This window comes from Pipistrellus hanaki (assembly GCF_964339955.1).
Source record: "Pipistrellus hanaki genome assembly, chromosome: 3".
Taxonomy (NCBI): Eukaryota; Metazoa; Chordata; class Mammalia; order Chiroptera; family Vespertilionidae; genus Pipistrellus; species Pipistrellus hanaki.
The window spans coordinates 107,442,649-107,461,012 of record NC_140505.1 but is presented as its reverse complement, the minus strand read 5'-3'; the positions used below and the strand labels follow the sequence as shown (position 1 = coordinate 107,461,012).

General features: G+C 46.0%; 1 protein-coding gene across 6 annotated transcripts in view; it reads left to right on the top strand.

The window, feature by feature from the left end:
* The window catches only part of CRACR2A (calcium release activated channel regulator 2A), a 129,206-nt gene that overhangs the window by 48,193 nt on the left and 62,649 nt on the right, over positions 1–18,364 (top strand). For all 6 annotated transcript variants that reach the window (XM_084880327.1, XM_084880323.1, XM_084880324.1 and 3 more), the window contains 4 exons: positions 3,658–3,908; positions 10,344–10,455; positions 11,590–11,773; positions 15,557–15,703. In XM_084880327.1, the coding sequence (XP_084736453.1) occupies positions 3,693–3,908; positions 10,344–10,455; positions 11,590–11,773; positions 15,557–15,703 (659 nt within the window). In that variant the 5' untranslated portion in view covers positions 3,658–3,692. The remainder of the gene's footprint in view (positions 1–3,657; positions 3,909–10,343; positions 10,456–11,589; positions 11,774–15,556; positions 15,704–18,364) is intronic.

The following is an 18,364-nucleotide window of genomic DNA, read 5'->3' as shown; positions in this document are numbered from 1 at the left end:
CATATTTTTGCATGGATTTTTTTTTTTTATTATTATTTCAACTGCAAGGTTGACTACAGTTTCGGTTATTCCATCTTTTCTGGAGATAGAAGTCTAGTACTCTTTATGAGATTTAAGAATCCTGGATATAGAGCTACCTGACTGAAATACGAATGTTTTCAGGCCTTGCAAAGAATTTAGCAGGATTGGTCTTCTGCAAACAGACCATGAGCACCTACTCTATGCCATATTCAGGGCTAGGATCTCTGGGGTTAAAATCAAATAAGACAAGGTACCCACCTATCCGTATTCAGAGCTGGCTTCCTTAGAAAGATTACGTAGGCTCTTTTATAACATGCATCACCTGTGACATGGGCCAGGGAAGGTAGAGACCCAGAGAAAGTCAGACCTGGAACTGAGAGATCATCTTTACTAATGTCTATGCCCAGGGTGGTTCAGGGACTCACTAAGTCACACAGTTGGTCAGTAGTGGGTGATTGCTATACCAGTATAGTCTGTTTTGAAAGATATGAAAAAGGGACCCAATCCAAAATACCTTCCATAAAAATAAAAAATAAATTTTAAAAAGTTTTTAAAAAATGCCGGAACCGGTTTGGCTCAGTAGATAGAGCGTCGGCCTGTGGACTGGAAGGTCTCGGGTTTGATTTCGGTCAAGGGCATGTACCTTGGTTGCGGGTACATCCCCGGAGGGGGCTTTGCAGGAGGCAGCTGGTTGATGTTTCTCATCCATGTTTCTAGCTCTCTATCTCTCTTCCTTCCTCTCTGAAAAAAATCAATAAAATATATTTTTAAAAAAATTCAAAATACCTTCCGTCATGGCCAGTCACTATGACTAAAATCCTACAGACACTTATTCATTAAGGTTGGGGACCATGTTTTATTCATGTTTCCATTTCTCAAAGTTAGCTCAGAGCTTGCTATGTGGTAATCAATAGATATGAATGAATGAATGAATGAATGAATGAAAAACGTTAAAATGATGTGCATGCCTCTGGAAGGTGACTTAGGTTGTTATCAGTTGGGGATGTGTAGACTGATAACAGACCCACAGCTGGGACCTATGATAGGAAGGCAATCTGATACAGTAAGTACATGAGTCTGAAACTATTCTAGACTTTGATCTGAGTTACTTATTCTATACCAAACTTGGTTTTCTCATCTGTTTAACAGGAATCCTAATCCTACGTACCTTATGGAAGGATATAGGTTTCAATAGGATGAAGTAGATTAGGAGCCTGGGAATGACAGGTTTTATTAGCCTAGTGTCTGGGACAGCAGGTGGGGATGAGACCTTGCAGAATCAGGAAGACCGCAGCTGCTCTGCTCATGCTGTGTATTTACAGAAGCTCAGATAGCACCACTGTCATTATCCAAAGGCCCTCCCTGAGCTCAGCATTGCACGCAGATGTGCTAGGCAGTGCACATAAATCAGCTTTGCAGACACTGCTCTGCTCTCTGGGGACTTACATGCAAGACAGTTCCCCTTGGGAAAGACAGAATAAAAATGTTAAAGCTGCCTCTGATCAGGTGACGGCCCACATGCACATGTGGGGATGAAGGAAAGACCATTTCCCGAGTGAGGGGTTGGTCGAGGAGTCAGGGTGGGAGTTCCTTGCTCAACCCGAGCACAGAGAGAAGGGGAGCCTACCCTGCCCTGTCCCGCTCTGTTCCGCGGAGTCAATTCCTGGGGCCAAGGCATCCAGCTCAGGCCCACAACTCTGGACAAATCTCACAGATGGAAGGTGCTGACTGAAATAATAGATGATTTCGGAGTCATGGTGTAGCTGAGCCACAGGCCCAGACTCTAATCATCAGAGAAACCCACCTGGTGATTCAGTGATTTTTCTGTCTTTATTCTGACCATGGTCACAGGAGACGTGATTTAGGACTTCACTTTCTCTAGTTTCCCATAAAATGCATTACAGTGCATAGCTATATTTTTAAATTCAAATATTGTCATACATTTGAAATTTGGACCTAGTCTTCTTTCTGAAAATTCAGATGGAAAACTCCAAGGATATTGCTATTTTCTTTTATCATATTAACCAAATTTCTCACTAAAAACATTTAATTATATTAAAATGTCAGACGTCCAGACTGTTAGAGCAAGAAAGACGTTTAAAGACAAGCAGGCCCAGTCTTCTCATTGTACAGATGGGGAAACTGAGGCCCAGACAGGTGACTTGTTCAAGGTCTCATAAATTACAGTGCAGTCCAGACTACCGTGTTTCCCCGAAAATAAGACATCCTCTGAAAATAAGACCTACTTACAGGTTTCCTTCTGAGTGAAATATAAGGCATTCCCCCGAAAATAAGGCCCCCCCTAGGCTCTGTCTCATAATGAAAATTAATTTACCATAAACTGGTCGCTAGGGCCACCCTGACTGGCGTCTAGCAACCAGTGACGTTACACGGAGTCCTGATGTCACTGCTGTGTGGAGGCGGAGCGGAGGTCAGAGTGAGCTGTGAGCGCGGGGTGGGAGAGAGGAGGAGATTTTGCAGATGCATGTAGAAGAACAAGAGGATTAGAGCAGACAGGACGTGGGGAAGGTGGTAAGTGCTGGTCTGTCTCTGGTGACACTACCTGATGCTCGCTGCCGCCCTTATGATGACTGAAGGTTCTCAGTCAGTGGCAGACCCTGCTCCAGCCCAGATCCAGGCCCCAGCAAGCTAGGTTGCAGGCTTAATCCCTGGCCCTGGATTGACAAACCTAGATGGCAATCAATCGATGTGTCTCTCTCAAATTGATGTTTCTCTCTGTGTCTCTCCACCTCCCTTCCATTCTTTCTAAAAAATAATGAAAACTATCCTTGGGTGAGGACACACACACACACACACACACACACACACCCTGATTGAGGTCTGTGATTTGTGATTCTATCTTGGCTGAAGACAGAATCACAAATCATAGAAACCAGGCCTGGGAAGTCCAATACAGCAGGAAGCTTCTTGAGGACCAGGTGCACTTTCTCATCCAGCCATCACCACCTCCATGGATCTGTGGCAGAGGCGAAGAGCTCACCAAGAACTTGTTGGCTGTGAGTGACATAGGAGAGAGTGCGTCTGAGAGAGGGGAGCCCTCCAATATTGGCTCAGGAGGAGTCAGGACAGTGTGGGGTTGATATCAAATACAAGTTAGGTGTTTAACTTAATTTTTAAATCACAAATTTGTACAAACTGCTGTGTAGCCTTGGCAACTCATTCAACCTCTCTGAGCCTCAATAAAATAAAGATGATAATATCTATTTCAGAGAAATGAGAGAAATAAATGATGACATAGAGAGAGAGAGACCATTGCCTGGTGCCTGCCTACAAGTAAATACTCAATAAATGGTAGCTGGTCTATCAGGATCTGTTGTTGTTGGTTTAAATTGCGAGAAATTATTTTCAGGCTTCCTCTACCCATTTTATTTCGGTTTGGAAGTGTCTATTTTCTTTACCTGCTCTTCTCTTTTCTCTTTGATGGGCTGGCTGATCAATTAGCCATCATGGCACACTTCCCCTTGTCTGAGCTTTTGCTAATTAAGAGGTGGTTGCTAAGAGATCCTGGGCACATTGATAAGCAGTTCTGTGCTTCTCTCTCATCCTCTGTCATTCTTTCTCATCCTCACTTCATCCCCACCACACCCACCTTTCTCTCTCATCTTCCATTCTCAGGGTCTGAAAAGATTTGGAGAAATTGACAAACCTGGATGGCTACCCCTGACCAGAGAGTGGTTTCTAGGCCCCAGAGACCCGCCCGGGGACCGAAGGGGAATGGGGCCTGCCTGGGTGCCCTGGACAGCCTGGAGTGTATGGAGACACAAGAGATGGTGCCGGCAGAGGTAGCCATGCTGAGGAAGGCACAGGAATTCTTCCAGACCTGTGACGCAGAGGGCAAGGGCTTTATCGCCAGGAGAGATATGCAGGTAAGAGGGGCGAGGTTGTCCACCTGGAAAACCAAATGGCCTGGGTCCCCCTGCCTCAGCTTACAACTTGGCACCTTGGAGGCAACATCCTACACAGAAAAGAGGCCATCACTCTGCCCTGGAAGGAAGCATCAGTCCAAGCTCCTGGTTCCCTTATTTTCTGGTTTTGCTGTCATACTCGGGGGTTATTTCCCCTCTCTGACTCAGTAACTCCCCAGGGTTGGGGAGAAGGTGATAGCAATATAAGAGATGTTTGTCAGAGATGATGAAGAACCTTCTGAAACAGGTGAAAAGGCACCAACTTGTTGCTTCACATCAAAGCTCTGCTGAAGTCCTTCCTGGGAGGTGCCATGTGTGTCGGGGCAGCGCACAGAGAAAGGCATTTCTGGAGCTCATCTTGTCTGTCCCTCATGCTGAAACCCAACCACACCTAACCCCTCCTGTCAGCATTCCAGAGAGAGAGATTGCAGACCCTCAGTGCACACACCTACTAGTGTGGGGCTCAGCAAACGGTCTGAAAAGGGCCAGAGAATATATATTCTAGGCTTTATGGGCAATGTGGTCTCTATCCTGACTGCTCAGCTCTGCACAAGTCGTCATAGTCAATATGTAAATGAATGAGAGTGGCATTGTTCCAATAAAACTTTACTTATGGACACTGAAATTTGAATTTTAAATAATTTTCATGCACCACCAAATATTTTTTAAAATATTTTTTTAACCATTTAAAAATGTAAAGGCCATTCCTAGCTGACTGGTCATATAAAAGTGGGATATGTCTGATTTAGAGCTAGGAAATGGTTTGTCCACTTCTGGTCTGGTTCTTCTTGGTGTCTCACTTAAGTCTCTTATGCTGCAGTCATGATTTCACCCTGATGTGAGTAAATAAAATGCAGATTTCACTAGAGCTCTATGGAAGCATATCTTTTTCACCTCTTGTCATCACTTGCTCTGTCAAGAGCATTTTTGGAGGGAAATCCAGCTGTGTTATTAGAAGCAAGACCTACAATGGCCAGGTTTTCTTTTTTTTAAGTCTAGGTTTTCTAATATACTAAAGTTGGATAATAAAATGCAGACCTCATTAGTTTCAACCCCATTGCTGCTCACTTGTGTGAGTCACGATGTATGGAGGCTAAGATAAATGGGTCTTTCTCTCCTGGCCCAGAGGATGGTGTTTTCTGGCTTCTCCTAGCACCCTTCCACCACCCAGTCATTGCACAAATTGAGGGGAAAAGTCCCAGGAAACAGAGCCAGCTAAGCCACAGTGAGCTCAGACTTATGGGTTTAATTGCTTTCAGTAATTGACCCTTCAATAAATGTCTTTCACAGAAACTCATTCCAAAGCCTCACTTCACGTAGAAAGCCAGATTTCACGTATTTCAGTCCCCTGGAGGGACTGAAGTGGCTGCACTGAGGGCAGGGGCTCCTTGTGAGGACATCCTGCTGCAGGGTGGAGAGGGTGGAGCCTGACCTGTGGGAATAGCTTAGGCAGCAGGGGAAGGTCCTCTGCTCCACCCATCGCCCCTCAGACTCCACTCTCCCTCCACAAGGAACCTCTCCAGGTTCCAAGGGATCACTCCAGGCAGAATGGGGATACAGATTGCTTTTCAGGGCCCTAGAGAAGCAGAGGGCCCTAGAGGGCCCAGGGTGAGAGCCAGTCCAGTCTCACAGGGACAGAGGGAAGTGAAAGGCCAAGCTGGAGAGGGCACGGAGGGACTCCTGCATCTGGGGGACGGAGTGGTGTGCAGGGTGGGAGGAGTTCTCTCTGAAGAAACCTAGAGCCTCAAAAACCCCGTTCCCCTGGTATTTTAGAGGAGTGAAGTGGTTATCTACCTCCCAACGCTGCCTGGAACTCCTGGCTTAGCCAGACTGTTAAGAATCATCTAGGCATTGGCAGACCAAGCCAATCTGGCCCAGCAGCTGTTCTTGCAAGTGAAGTTGTATTGGAACACAGTGTGCTCACTCTTTACATAGTGTCCGCAGCAGCTGTCACTCCAAAGGCAGAGCTGAGCAGTTTGTGACAAAGACCAGAGGGCCTGCAAAGCCTAAATATGTACTTCTTGACCCTTTACAAAAAGAGTTAGCTGATGCCTGATTCAGGTTAACAAGAAGACTTTTAAAGACCTTTTTTTTTGGGGGGGGGGGGGGTAAATTAACCTGAGTGTTAATCCTGAATCTGAAACTTACTAGCAATGTGAGCTTGTATGTCTCCTCACCCTCTGGCCATGCTTCCTCCCCTGTGAACTATCATAGCACATTGCAGCATTAGAAGAGAATAAGTGAGCAGGAGGGCACTGAACCCTGAGACCAGACCTGGTGTATTTCTGGTGCAAAGGGCGGGTGGGGGGGGGTGAGGAAGGGGGACTTGTACCCTGTCTTAACCCAGACCCCAGGATCTTCCACACCATGATTTTTAAAAATTGTGGTAAAATGGATAGCACATAAAATTTATCATTTTAACAAAGTGATTAGTTCAGTGGTACATGTATTGTAGTTCAATAGTCTTCACCACCATCATCTCCAGAACTCTTTCCATCTTGCAAAATAGGAACTTTGTACCTATTAAATGTTGTACCTATTAAACACTGAGTTCTCCTCCCTCCCCAGTTCTGGGTAACCACCATTCTACTTTTTGTCTATGAAGTTTATTACCTCATCTAAGTGGAAATACAGTGACTGCTTAGTTCACTTAACAAAATGTCTTCAAAATTCAGGCACATTGTAGCCTGTGTCAGGATATGCTTCCTTTTAAAGGCTGAATAATATACCATGACCATACATGCTCATTTTGTTTCTCTGCTCACCGGGCAATGGACACTTGGGTTGCTTCATGTCTTTGAGTTTGAACAAACGTGCTATGAACATGAATATATAAATATCCTTTGAATTCCAGCTTTAAATTATTTTGGGTACATGCCCAGAAGTGCAATTACTGGATCACATAAATATTTTTAGCCTTTTGAGGAACGGCTGTTTTCCATGGTGACTGCTCCATCAAGCTGTGATTGCAAGTCATCTGTCCTTCCTCAGGGATAAACAAAGGGCTTTTCTGCTGAAGAAGGCACCTTCCATTTGTATCTAGCTGGTGCTATTCTTGTTTGTGTCCAGTGTGCATGTGTGAAGGCAATTTTGCCTCATAGAAAATTTGGCAATATCTGCAGGCATTTTTGATGGAAACAACTGGAGAGGGAGGTGCTATTGGCATCTGCTCAGTAATGTCCAGGGATGTTGCTAAATATCATATAATGCATAGGAGGGCTTCTCCCCCACTGCCCCTCCTCCAACAGAGCACTCTCTATTCCAAGATGTCAATTGTGCAGAAGTTGAGAAACCCTATCTACACCAAAGAATCAGCCGAAATCAAGCACATCAAACCTCAAAGCAGGAAAATGTGGATCCTGCCTCCAGGGCCTCACAGTCTCACCCTGAAAACCTTTGGTTCTGAAAGCTCAGCTCTACCACAGGGAAGACCTGGCTGGCGCTGGGACAGAGGTCTGGGCAAGATGCCGTGGGAGCCCCCAAAGGAGGGAGACTTCCATTCTGGCCATAAGGATGGAGCTCTTTTGGTTTTCTGTCCCATGAGTGTCCCCTTAGACATGGTTAAAGCAGTGCAAACATTTGCTTCAAGCTTCTCAGGTCAGAAGGTAGAAGGGTCAGGCTGGAGTGCAGCAGAACACAGTGTTTTCCTGGGCCCAGGAGCCCAAGCCCTCAGTGCAGCTGCTGCAGGATTGTACCTAGTTGGATTCCCCAGTTTACAAGAATCTACAGTAGTGCTGCCCTGGCATCTAGATCAGTGTTCTGTCAATAGGAGGTCAGGATCCCTGTGATCACTCTTAGTCACTCATTTATTCAACAAATATCTAAATACTCCATGTGTAAACCAGCGCCCTAGGTGGTTTGGCCCAGTGGATAGAGTGTCTGCCTGTGGGCTGAAGGGTCTGGGGTTTGATTCCAGTTAAAGGCACATGCCGGACTTTCAGACTCAATCCACAGTAGGGGGCATGTGAGAGGTAGCCAATCAATGATTCTCTATCATCATTGATGTTTCTATCTTTCTCTATTTCTCCCTTCCTCTCTGAAATAAATAAAAATATATAAAAAAATAAAATAAAATACTCCATGTGTGTCAGCATGGGGCTGGATCATGGGGTCACAGTAGTGAGGAAAAGTGAATGGGGTTCCTGTCCTCAGAGCTTCCAGTCCCCTGAAGGTGCAGATGTTCACCAAGGAACCACACCTATAGCAGGTAAAATACAAACCCAGGTGAGACCTGTGAATGAGAGAATGGGTTTGGGGAGTCTGTGTGCACTGGCTGAGCCTGGGGCCACAGAGCTCCCTGAGCTAGTGAGGCCGGAGCTGAGAAGGAAGCAGCAATTCAGAGTTTCTTAAAGGTGGTGAAGGGAGGCCAGTGTTTACAGGAGTCGCAGATTCTGAGGAGCTGGTGGGGCCATGGGCCAGGAAATAGGGCGCACTGATGTCCTTCCATGTCTCCTCCCCTCTGCCGGCCCTGCCAGGGGGTGGAGTGAGGCAGGGGCTCTGCAAGGCCGTGCCTAGTGGTGCTGGCCAAATAGACAGTGGTGATCGGTGGGCAGGTGTGGAATGGTAAGCAGATGGGAGTGAGAGAATGGTTAACCAGAGGACCTTAGACTGCAGCGGGAGTCGGGATGGGAAACTGTGTCTTCCTCTTAGCACTGGCCTCTGCTGTGACTGCAGAATCTCATAGGTTATTTGCACAGATGAATGAGTAATCTTGACCAGACACAGCACACTAGTTCCCAGGGGACAAGACCAGAATAAGCTGCAGGCCCTGAGAGGGAAGACAAATATGAGAGAATTATAGTTACTAAGACTAAAGGATTTTTCGAGTAGGCCCAGTAAAAGGGGTTGTGAACTCGCATGGTACAGCTTGCGGAAAAGGCTGCAGAAGCTCTCATGCGAATTAGCCAGGAGATGAAGAGGAGGAATTACTTGGAGGGTATAATAGTGCTCTCCCATCTTCACTGACAACAGAAAGAAGAAACTGGGTTGTTTGAGACTTAGACAGAAGGATTGGGATTAGACAGTAAGAAGGATTTGTGGTGGAAGGTGTTAGATGCAGGAATAGTGCCTAACGTGGGCTATGACACAGCTTCTCTTGGCTCGTCCTAACAAGAGAACAGCTCCCACGTGTGGGTGGTTTGGGTGAAAGCCAAGTTGAGGACCCCACTGACCTCTGCAGTTTCCTTCCTGCCCTTTTTGGGCTTCAGCCTTGTGTGTGATGTCCCATCCCATTTCACACCAGGTCCAGCAACCCTGGGCTGACCGGTGGGAAGGGAGGATATTTCCAAAAAAAGGACTGGAATTGGGATGGGCTAGGAGTGTGGGTTTTTCTGAGGAGCTGGTGGGGCCATAGGCCAGGAAATAGGGCACACTGACATCCTTCCATGTGTGATGCCTTTTGTTTCAGTGGAGCTAATAAATGTTCTGCTTGCAAAACTGATTCCTCACTCCCCATTCTCTTCTTGTGGCTTTTGAGCCGGCTGGTTTATAGATTGCTGGTAAACCAGAGGCTCTGTTGTATGCTAAGCAGATGTACTTCTAGAAATTTTGCACAAGCCCTCACTCCCCTTCCTTAAAACAAAAACTCATTCATGCTTAATTTAATTCTTCAAAATGGACTTTCCATTTTGTAATGCTTCATAGTCTCCCTAATGCACGTACCTACAAATTAAACTTTATGGAGTATCAGCTAGCAGATTGTTACTGGATCAAGCCAAGTATTCTTGCATGTTATGTTATGGGCTTTCATACCTGCCAGCTTTTTTGTGTCCAGATGAGTATATACCTCCTCTGGCAGCCCTGTGTTCATTATATTCAGCTTTCAGTCACTTTCACACCGGCAGGAAATCTGTGCAGTTGTCCTTTGGCTAACTGGGAGGGGGTATATATAATGAACTCCTTGGGAAGCCCTCATTCTATGAGTTCTGAAAGGTTGGTGACTGCTGGTTTAAGGAAACCTTTGGAGCAGCGGTCACCACTGGTGGTCCATGAGGCCCAAAAGGTTGGCAACCGCTGGGCTAGGGAACCATGGGACAGGTCATTTAACTTCACATCTCATCTATAAAATGGAAATAATAACATCCACCTCTGAGGGTTGTCATGAGAATTCAATGCAAAGATGTATTAACATAGAAGCTATATAAATATATTGATAAATATGTACATGTTTAAATTCTTACTTATAACTCATTTAACAAATTGCCTAGCACATTGGTAGGCTCCCAATAAATGGTAGACATTCTAATATGTAAAGGGGGAGTAGGATGGTAAAGTGGTCTTCAGAAGCTCACTCTGGTTTTTGTAGGACAGGGCCAAACCTGACCTTTTTTGGCAGGAGGTCCCAGGCCATCCTCCATGATCGTGAGTGCTAACCAGTGCGGTCTGGGTTGTTTTCAGAGGCTCCATAAAGAGTTGCCCCTCAGCCTGGAGGACTTGGAGGATGTGTTTGATGCCCTGGATGCTGATGGCAATGGCTTTCTGACTCCAGAGGAGTTCACCACTGGGTTTAGTAAGTTCTGATGGATGCGGGGGTGTGGGGCTGGTGGCATTATTTGGGTCTACCTAACCCTACAGAAAGTGCAACCTGCCCACCAGATCCCAGGGTCCTGGGAGCACAAGCTTTCCTGCCTTCCTGACATGTTCAGGCTCTGGATTTTGTGGCTCTTTCATGTCTTCCTTGGCTGCTCACACCACTGCTCCCTCAGTGCTTATCACATTGTCACTGCCAAATTCCCTGCCACCAGGAATGGCAAGTGAAATGTAGAGAAGCTCTGGCAGAAGGCCTGGCATGAAAGGGAGAGCTGACATGAAATTCCCAGCCTCGCCTTTCTGCCTTGGTACTAGAGGACGATAAAGTGGGATGACTGCATGGCTTACTCTAGCCTGACTCTGGCTGAGTCTCAAGGTTTAGGACTTTCTAGGGGGTTTGAATAGGACAGTCATTCCAGGTTAACCAGGAGAAATGAGATCAGAGATCCATGAAGAAGACAAGAAAATCACCTATGCCATCAAATTAGATTGATCCAATATTGATTAGAGCAGATACTGATCAGATAAATCAGCAGGCGTGTTTCACCACACATCTGGCTGCTACAAGGCACTGTATAGTTTACTGTGAAGTATCTGAGGCCTTTCCTGACCTGTGCAATGGACTTAGGAAGATAAGACAGATTGCTGTATTACCAGACCGTATGAGAATGGGAAAAGTGCACCCAAAGCTACACAGTAATTTGCGAATGTGAAGTATAGCGATGCTGCTGGTAGGTCCAAGTAGATGATAACATGGAGCATGAGCAGTCAGGTCACTGGGGTGTGATGGAGAGAAAGGTCTTGTTGTTTAGAGAAGAAATCAATGAAGAAATGCATTCTAAGCCAGACTTTAAAGGACTGAGAACCACCAAGGTGCCAGAGTACCTGCCATGCATTCTGCCTTTCCCAGGTCCTATTCTAGCATTTCTGGCAGAGTCTCTTGGGAGTAGAAAAGACACAAAATCCAGAATATGTTATCCTAGGATAATTGCTATAGGTGGTTTCCCTTTTTCTTCTCTCAGATGAACCTCAAATGATTGTTGGAAACTGAGGAAGGGAAGGTCTTCTTGGGTGAGCATTACCTGATTCAGACCCTTTACCATGCATTCCCCAGGTCATTTCTTCTTCAGCCAGAGCAAGCCAAGTCAGGGAGATGCAGGTGAACAGGCGGCCCAGCTCCAGGAGGAGAAGGTGTATCAGTCCAGAGCAGAGGAGGATCTGGGTGACCTGGATGAAGATGAGGAAGCCCAGTTCCAGATGCTGATGGACAAACTTGGAGCCCAAAATGTTTTGGAAGAGTAAGTGGTGACAGTGATTTGGGGGAGGGAACCCAGCCTAGGAGCAACCTCTGTATCTGCTTCATTCAACCATTAATGTTTGTTAAGCCCCAGAGCCAGGCTCAGGCTCCGAGCTGCCAGCTTCAAGACTTGCCCCATTACAGCCTGCCCTTGCAATGTCCTGTTTGTGTGTCATGGTGTAGGGGCTCTGTCTACTTTTTCCACATTTTCATGGGAATCACCTATCTCCCTACTCTTCCACTCTTTTTGTTCCCTGCTGTTCATTACCAGCACAGTCTGAGGCTCAGTGAGGAGTGCTCACACATTAGAGGGCTGTGCCGGGCCTTGTGGTTTTCGCAGTGCATTTTGCCTAAGGCTTCACCGTCAGCTCACTAGCATTGCCACCTCCATTGGAGCCAAACCAGGTTCTCTGGGGCTGCAGTGTATCCCAGCCACCCCACTGTGGTATGCTCCTGGCAAAGGCACCGTCTGTGGAAGTGTCTGCACATTGTATGCCAAGCCAAACCAAATCTGTCAGGAAGCTGAGGCAGGAAATTAACCAGGTTTTACCAGCCCACCACTTGGATAATCAGTAGCTCAGCTAAAAATTTTAGATGGAACTTCAAACAAAACATAATACTCCATTTTTCTATTTTTCACAAAAAGTGTTTAGGAAGAAAGAGACAGAAGAATCTAAGCCCTGACATTTAAAATGGAATTACAAATTATATAAAATAAAATAATAAAATAAAATAAAGTGATGGTATCACTAATGGAAACCATACAGTGACCTGAAAAAACATGGAATACTCTGCCCCCTATTTCTGTTGCCTTTTGCCTTTCCATTTTTGGGTCTATAGGTCTTGGGTTGGGTGTGTGTTTCATGAAGGGTGGGAGTGGCCTTATGATTGAAGTGTCCTGAGTTTGGGAAGAGGAATCAGTGATAAAGAGGAAACAACAATATGCAGGCCAAAGAAAGTGTCTCTCTCTCTGTGAATTTTCTAGCAAATGACAGGCTGTGCAAATGATTTGACTGGCTGTGTCAGAGTTGAGAAAAGCTGGGAAAGCCTGTGCCAGGCAAGGAAAGGACAGGTGGAGGTCTAGGAGAGAGCCCTGGTGGAGGCTCTGGCCAGGAAATGAAACGACACGGTGACACCGGCAGCAGCTCTGCTCAGGCATGGAGGGCTGGTGCAGGCACAGATCTGCAGAACCTGAGTGGGATAGGCAGGTGTGCTGGGGGCGCAGGTGTGTGGGAAGCTCACTAGTCAGACACCAGACTCAGCTTCTCCAGAGACAAGAGGTCAGAGCACAGTGACCACTGTCAGGAGCTGCGTAAAGCCTCCTCCTAGAGGAGGGGAAAGGAGAGGGCAGTGTGGGTGAGCCAAGGGACTGTAATGACAGAGCATTGCCTCTCTATCTCCCATCACTTCTGGAACAGCCACCTTCCTGGCAGGGCTCGCAAATCAGAGTTCATCAGATGCTACTTTGGAGACTTATGTCAGAGGCAGAACTGAGTCACATGAGATTCCTGGAGAATAGAAGGCTCTGGGGAAGGTTTCAAGAGTGGCCTACAAAAATTGATACATAGAAGATGACGACCAGCAATTTCCATCCTTACTGAGTTTGAACAAGATAGAAGAGGGCTTAAGTTTCAGCATGAGGGTTGTGACTGTGGGACTCCAGATAAGGAAATAGATCTAGGAGGCTGTGAAGACTAATATTTCATGTACCAACATGGTTTGTGTGTTGTCTTGGAAGCAGAAAGGTGGACAGGTTGACCACCCGAATCCCTTCTAGCTCCATACGCCTATATCTTTCCAGAGGAGTACCCTGGGTGTAGAAGGGACATCTGGAGCTCTACCTTTTTTTTTTTTTTTTTGATAGTTTGATTCATTGAGTGATTTTGTTGCTTATATGCCTGGCTTATTATTTTTTACCAAGGGTTTAAAGACTTGTCTTTTCTCTAGAAATCTGGGGAAGGTGATGTGGCCATTAATAAGCAGTTCGAAAGCTTTGGAAAAGGGTCAAATGGGTCTGCAAATCTCACTGGAGGTTCTAGCCCAACTGGTGATTCTGTCAGGCTCCGTTAGGAACTTGACAGATGTGAAAAGACTAAACTAGGCTAGTAAGATGGATCTTTTTATAATGCAATTACTCATAAAGAGAGCAACCTGTCACAGTGACAGGAGGCCATTGTGGTATCACCCTGAGACCTTTTAGCTCTGAAACCATTGTGTCATATCCAAAGTAGATAGCCACAACATGCTCTGTGTGGGGAGAATGGACCTCATTATGGGAAATAAGGAAGCTCCTTACCTCTCCTTCATTTGTTTCCCAGATTCCTCCATGCCATCATGTTCAATGCTAGTTTTTCAATAGATAATAAATACTTGTTTGGTGGATGGGTGGGTGGGTAAATGGATGGGTGGGTGGATTAATAAATGGATGGGTGGGTGGGTGGATAAACGAGTGGGTAAGGGAGTAGATAGATGGATGGATGGGTAGATAGATGGACAGATAGATGGTCTAGATGAGTTGGTGGATTTTTGGATGAGATGGAGCAAGGGAAGGAAGAAGGGAGGGAGGGATAATTGGACAGATGATAAGATAACTAACCAGAATTATGTCTATTTCTCAGTTGGTCTCTTCTCATAGAGTAATATCTATATTCCAGGCACACTAGTAACATGATACTATCAAATATCACTTCTGAGGAAAGGTCTCAAGTATGGTGCTTGTGATATAAGCACAAAGGATTTTATTCATTACCATGAGGGTTTCTGGTCATAGCTACCCTCATATCATAGTGGTTGTAGGATTTACTGGAGTGCAAATCAGATTGCTGTCTAGCTCAGTGGGATCATTGGCTGTAGATTACTGAGTTTCTCCAGAGAGGGGAGAGAGTCCATGGTGTACACCACCTCCCTATTCCTCCCTGCTGGTCAGCATGACTCTAGGTGTCTCTGCTGCTATGCATGAACATATGAAGGTGCCCTGTATGCCTATTTTTTGTGTTTGTTTGTTGTTGTTGTTGTTGTTGTTTTTTGGGGGGGGGCAGTTTCTGGCCATGTCCCTCTGTGTCATTGTCTCTCTGTCTGCTCTTTCCCTCCTGACTTTGTCTTTCCATGTGTGTGCACACATCTTTCAGACTTGCCGCTTCCCCTCCTTTCACCTGTCAGTCATTCTTGCTGCCACCGGGCCCCAGTGGGGTGTTGCCTATTCTCTTCCTTTTCCCCGCAGTGACAATTGCTTCTGCCATCCATCAAATGGCATGCCTCTCCCTCTCAGCTGTGAGGATCTTTCTTCCTAGGGCGACAAGCTCTTTCCTGTGGTTCCACAGCCTTTGTCCTCACATGCACCAGACTCCTGTCCTCCTTTCTTTTCTGGGCCTCTGAGATGTGCCCAGCACGCAGCTGTGCACGCTCAGCACCACCAGCCCATCAAGAAAGACAGGGGAGTGGAAGCAGCCAGTGAGACAGATAAGGAGGTCAACACAGGAGCCAGACAGCCCGAGTGTGCCTCCCAGCTCCATCCTTTGCCAGCTGACTGGCCTGAGACAGCTCCTCCACCTCTTCTCTCCTCATCTGTCACATCATCTCTAGATGGGTGATGGCACCTGCCGCAGAGGTTGCTATGAGATAAAATGAGCTAATATGCTCACAGCAATCACTCATAGGTTAGCCACTATCGTCATTATAATGATGACGATGCTGTTTCTGGCTACCTGTTTCATAGCTGGGACTTCTGTGTTCCCTTAAAGCCTCCTCTCCACACTCCTACATTAACATCCCTTTCTTCTTGCAGTGAAAGTGACGTAAAGCAACTCTGGCTGCAGCTGAAGAAGGATGAGCCTCACTTACTGTCCAACTTCGAGGATTTCCTGACCAGAATCTTCTCCCAGCTCCAAGAAGCCCATGAGGAGAAGAATGAACTGGAGTGTGCCTTGAAAAAGTGGGTGCCCACAGCTGCTCTCTGTCCATCTGTGTGAAAAATAGGAATGCAAATGGTGCTTTCTCTTATATTCTGTAAGAGTGGGAGCCAGAGTGGGAGCTGGCCCCATTGCTGACATAATGTGTGTGTGTCTCTGTGTCTATATCTATATCTATATCTATATCTATATCTATATCTATATCTATATCTATATTAAATCTATATTTATCTATATTTAAGCCCTTACTCACATTTGTTAGGCCCTCACCATATGCTAGGTGCTATTCTAAATGCTTTATATATACTAGCTCATTTGGATTTATTTTAACTTTTTAATTAATTGTTTTTTTAAATTCTCACCCACGGATATGTGTGTTTTTTAAATTTTTTTAGAGAGAGAAAAGAGAGAGAGAGAGAGAGAGAGAGAGAGAGAGAGAGAGAGAGAGAGAGAGAAATGATCAGTTGCCGCCCATATGCACCCCAACTGGGGATTGAACCCACAGCCTTTTGGTGCACAGGATGATGCTCCAACCAACTGAGTCATCCACTCATTTGGATTTATTTTTATTCACATCACAGATGAAGAAATCAAGGAACTGAAAGTTTAAGAAACAAGCCCCAGAATACACATCTTATAAGTGGCAGAGCTGGGGTTCAGAGGAAGACAACCTGGCACTGGGACCAGTTGGAAAATCACTCTACCTACCTCTGGACAGGAAGGCACCAGTGTACTGGACCTACACTTCCAACTCTGGACTGGCCCTTGGTTCACTGAATTCCCCCTCTGATCACACTCTGCCATCATAGCTCGTGTCTCTCCTGCTGCCTTCTTTGCCCTCAGGGTCTCTCTAGGTAACTAGCAATTTCTAGGATTCCTCCTTTGCCTGGAGGAGGCAGGACCAGGCCAGTCAGTGAACACCAACACCTGAAGAGGCTGCTTAGGAGTCAAATGAGAGTCAGCCAGGCACCTGTTGGCCACAGATGCAGAGCCAGGCTCTTCACCTGGAGTAAGGGAATGAGTGTACCATTTGGGTGCTGTCCTTGTACACAGCCATTGAATATATTACAGCGATGAGCTCGTGCTCTGTGAAACATGGTGTAACTAAGGATGATGCATAATCCTGAATGTGCAGCCAAAATGCATGGCTGCGTTTGGGTAAAGCTCAGAAGCATGCCTCAGCCATAGACTTGTCCCCATCTGGAGACCCGCCTATATTCCATAGGAACCCTCAGCAATTCCAACACAGACCACACCCCCAACCATGCAGACACTTCCCCACAAGCTTCCTGGTGCCCAGCACAGCCTCCTGAGGGCAGTGTTTCAGAGTCTGTGTGAACCTGGCCTTAGAGAGAGCTTGCAAGCCCCTAATTAAAAAAGAGATCGCCTTGTGTCTTACTGTGCAGGTCAGCTGCCATATATTACCTAAGCTCTGTGCCCACCGCCACCCCCCCTTACTCCCCATATCCCCCCACCACATCCACACCCACACACACACACACACACACACACACACATTAACTCTGAAGATAGCTTTTTGAGGTCCACTAGTACACAGAGGTCTAGAAAATAAGACCTTTAGGACCCTGAGTTATGAGAAAGTGTGACCAAGTAGTGTTGGGGGAACCTGATTTGACTGAGCAATATCATGAGCCTTCTGGGGAGAGGCCCCCAAGGCTCAGAGAAAGGAGGGTTGAGGATACATTTCCATATAGTCTATAGCTGATTAACCCATGAGCCAGACAGATCTGAGTTTGAACGTTGGCTCTGAAACTTGCTAGCAGTGTTAGTTAGGCAAGTTACTCAAACTCTCAGAATCTCAGCATCCTTATCTATAAAACTAGAGGCCCAGTGCATGGATTTGTGCACTGGTGGGGTCCCTTGGCATGCCCTGCACCCTCTCCCATTCTGAGACCCCTCAGAGGATGTCGGAAAGCTGGTTTTGGCCCAATCCCTGCAGGCCAGGCTGAGGGACCCCACCAGTGTACAAATCCATTTACTGGGCCTCTAGTTTGTATTGTATATAAGATCTTTAGTTAATCTTTTCCTGCCCTTCCTGCTACCCACTTCTCTCTGATATTCATCAGTTTGTTCCATGTTTCTATGCCTGTGCATTGAGCATCTGCCCCCTGGTGGTCAGTGTGCATCATAGCTACCAGTTGAATGGTCGAAAGATCGCTTAGGCACATATATATATATATATATATATATATATATATATATATATATATATATATGTTGGGATGATAATCATATCCATCTCAGAGTTCTGAGGATTAAATGTGATAATACATGTAAGCATTTGGAATAGTTCAGGTACATATTCAATGAATGTTAAAATAATAATAATGATTGTTTTAAATATTTGTCAGTCTTAGAGGATTTGCCAGGTTGAGGTGAAGAGTTGAAGCCTTGATATAATTGGAGGTGGCATTTAAGGATCCCTTTACCCTGTCATAGAACCTTGTTACTCAAAGTGTGGTCCATGGACCAGCAGCATTGGCATTACCTGGAAATTTCTTAGGAAATCCCAGGCCTTTCCCCAGCTCTATGGAATCTGCATTTTAGCAGGATGTCCAGGTGCTTTGTACATGGGTTTGAGAAGTGTACATGGGAGGCTGGGAATGAGGAGCTTGAGTTTGAGTTATATGTGGCTCTCCAACCAGGTTGCTCTGTGACCTTGC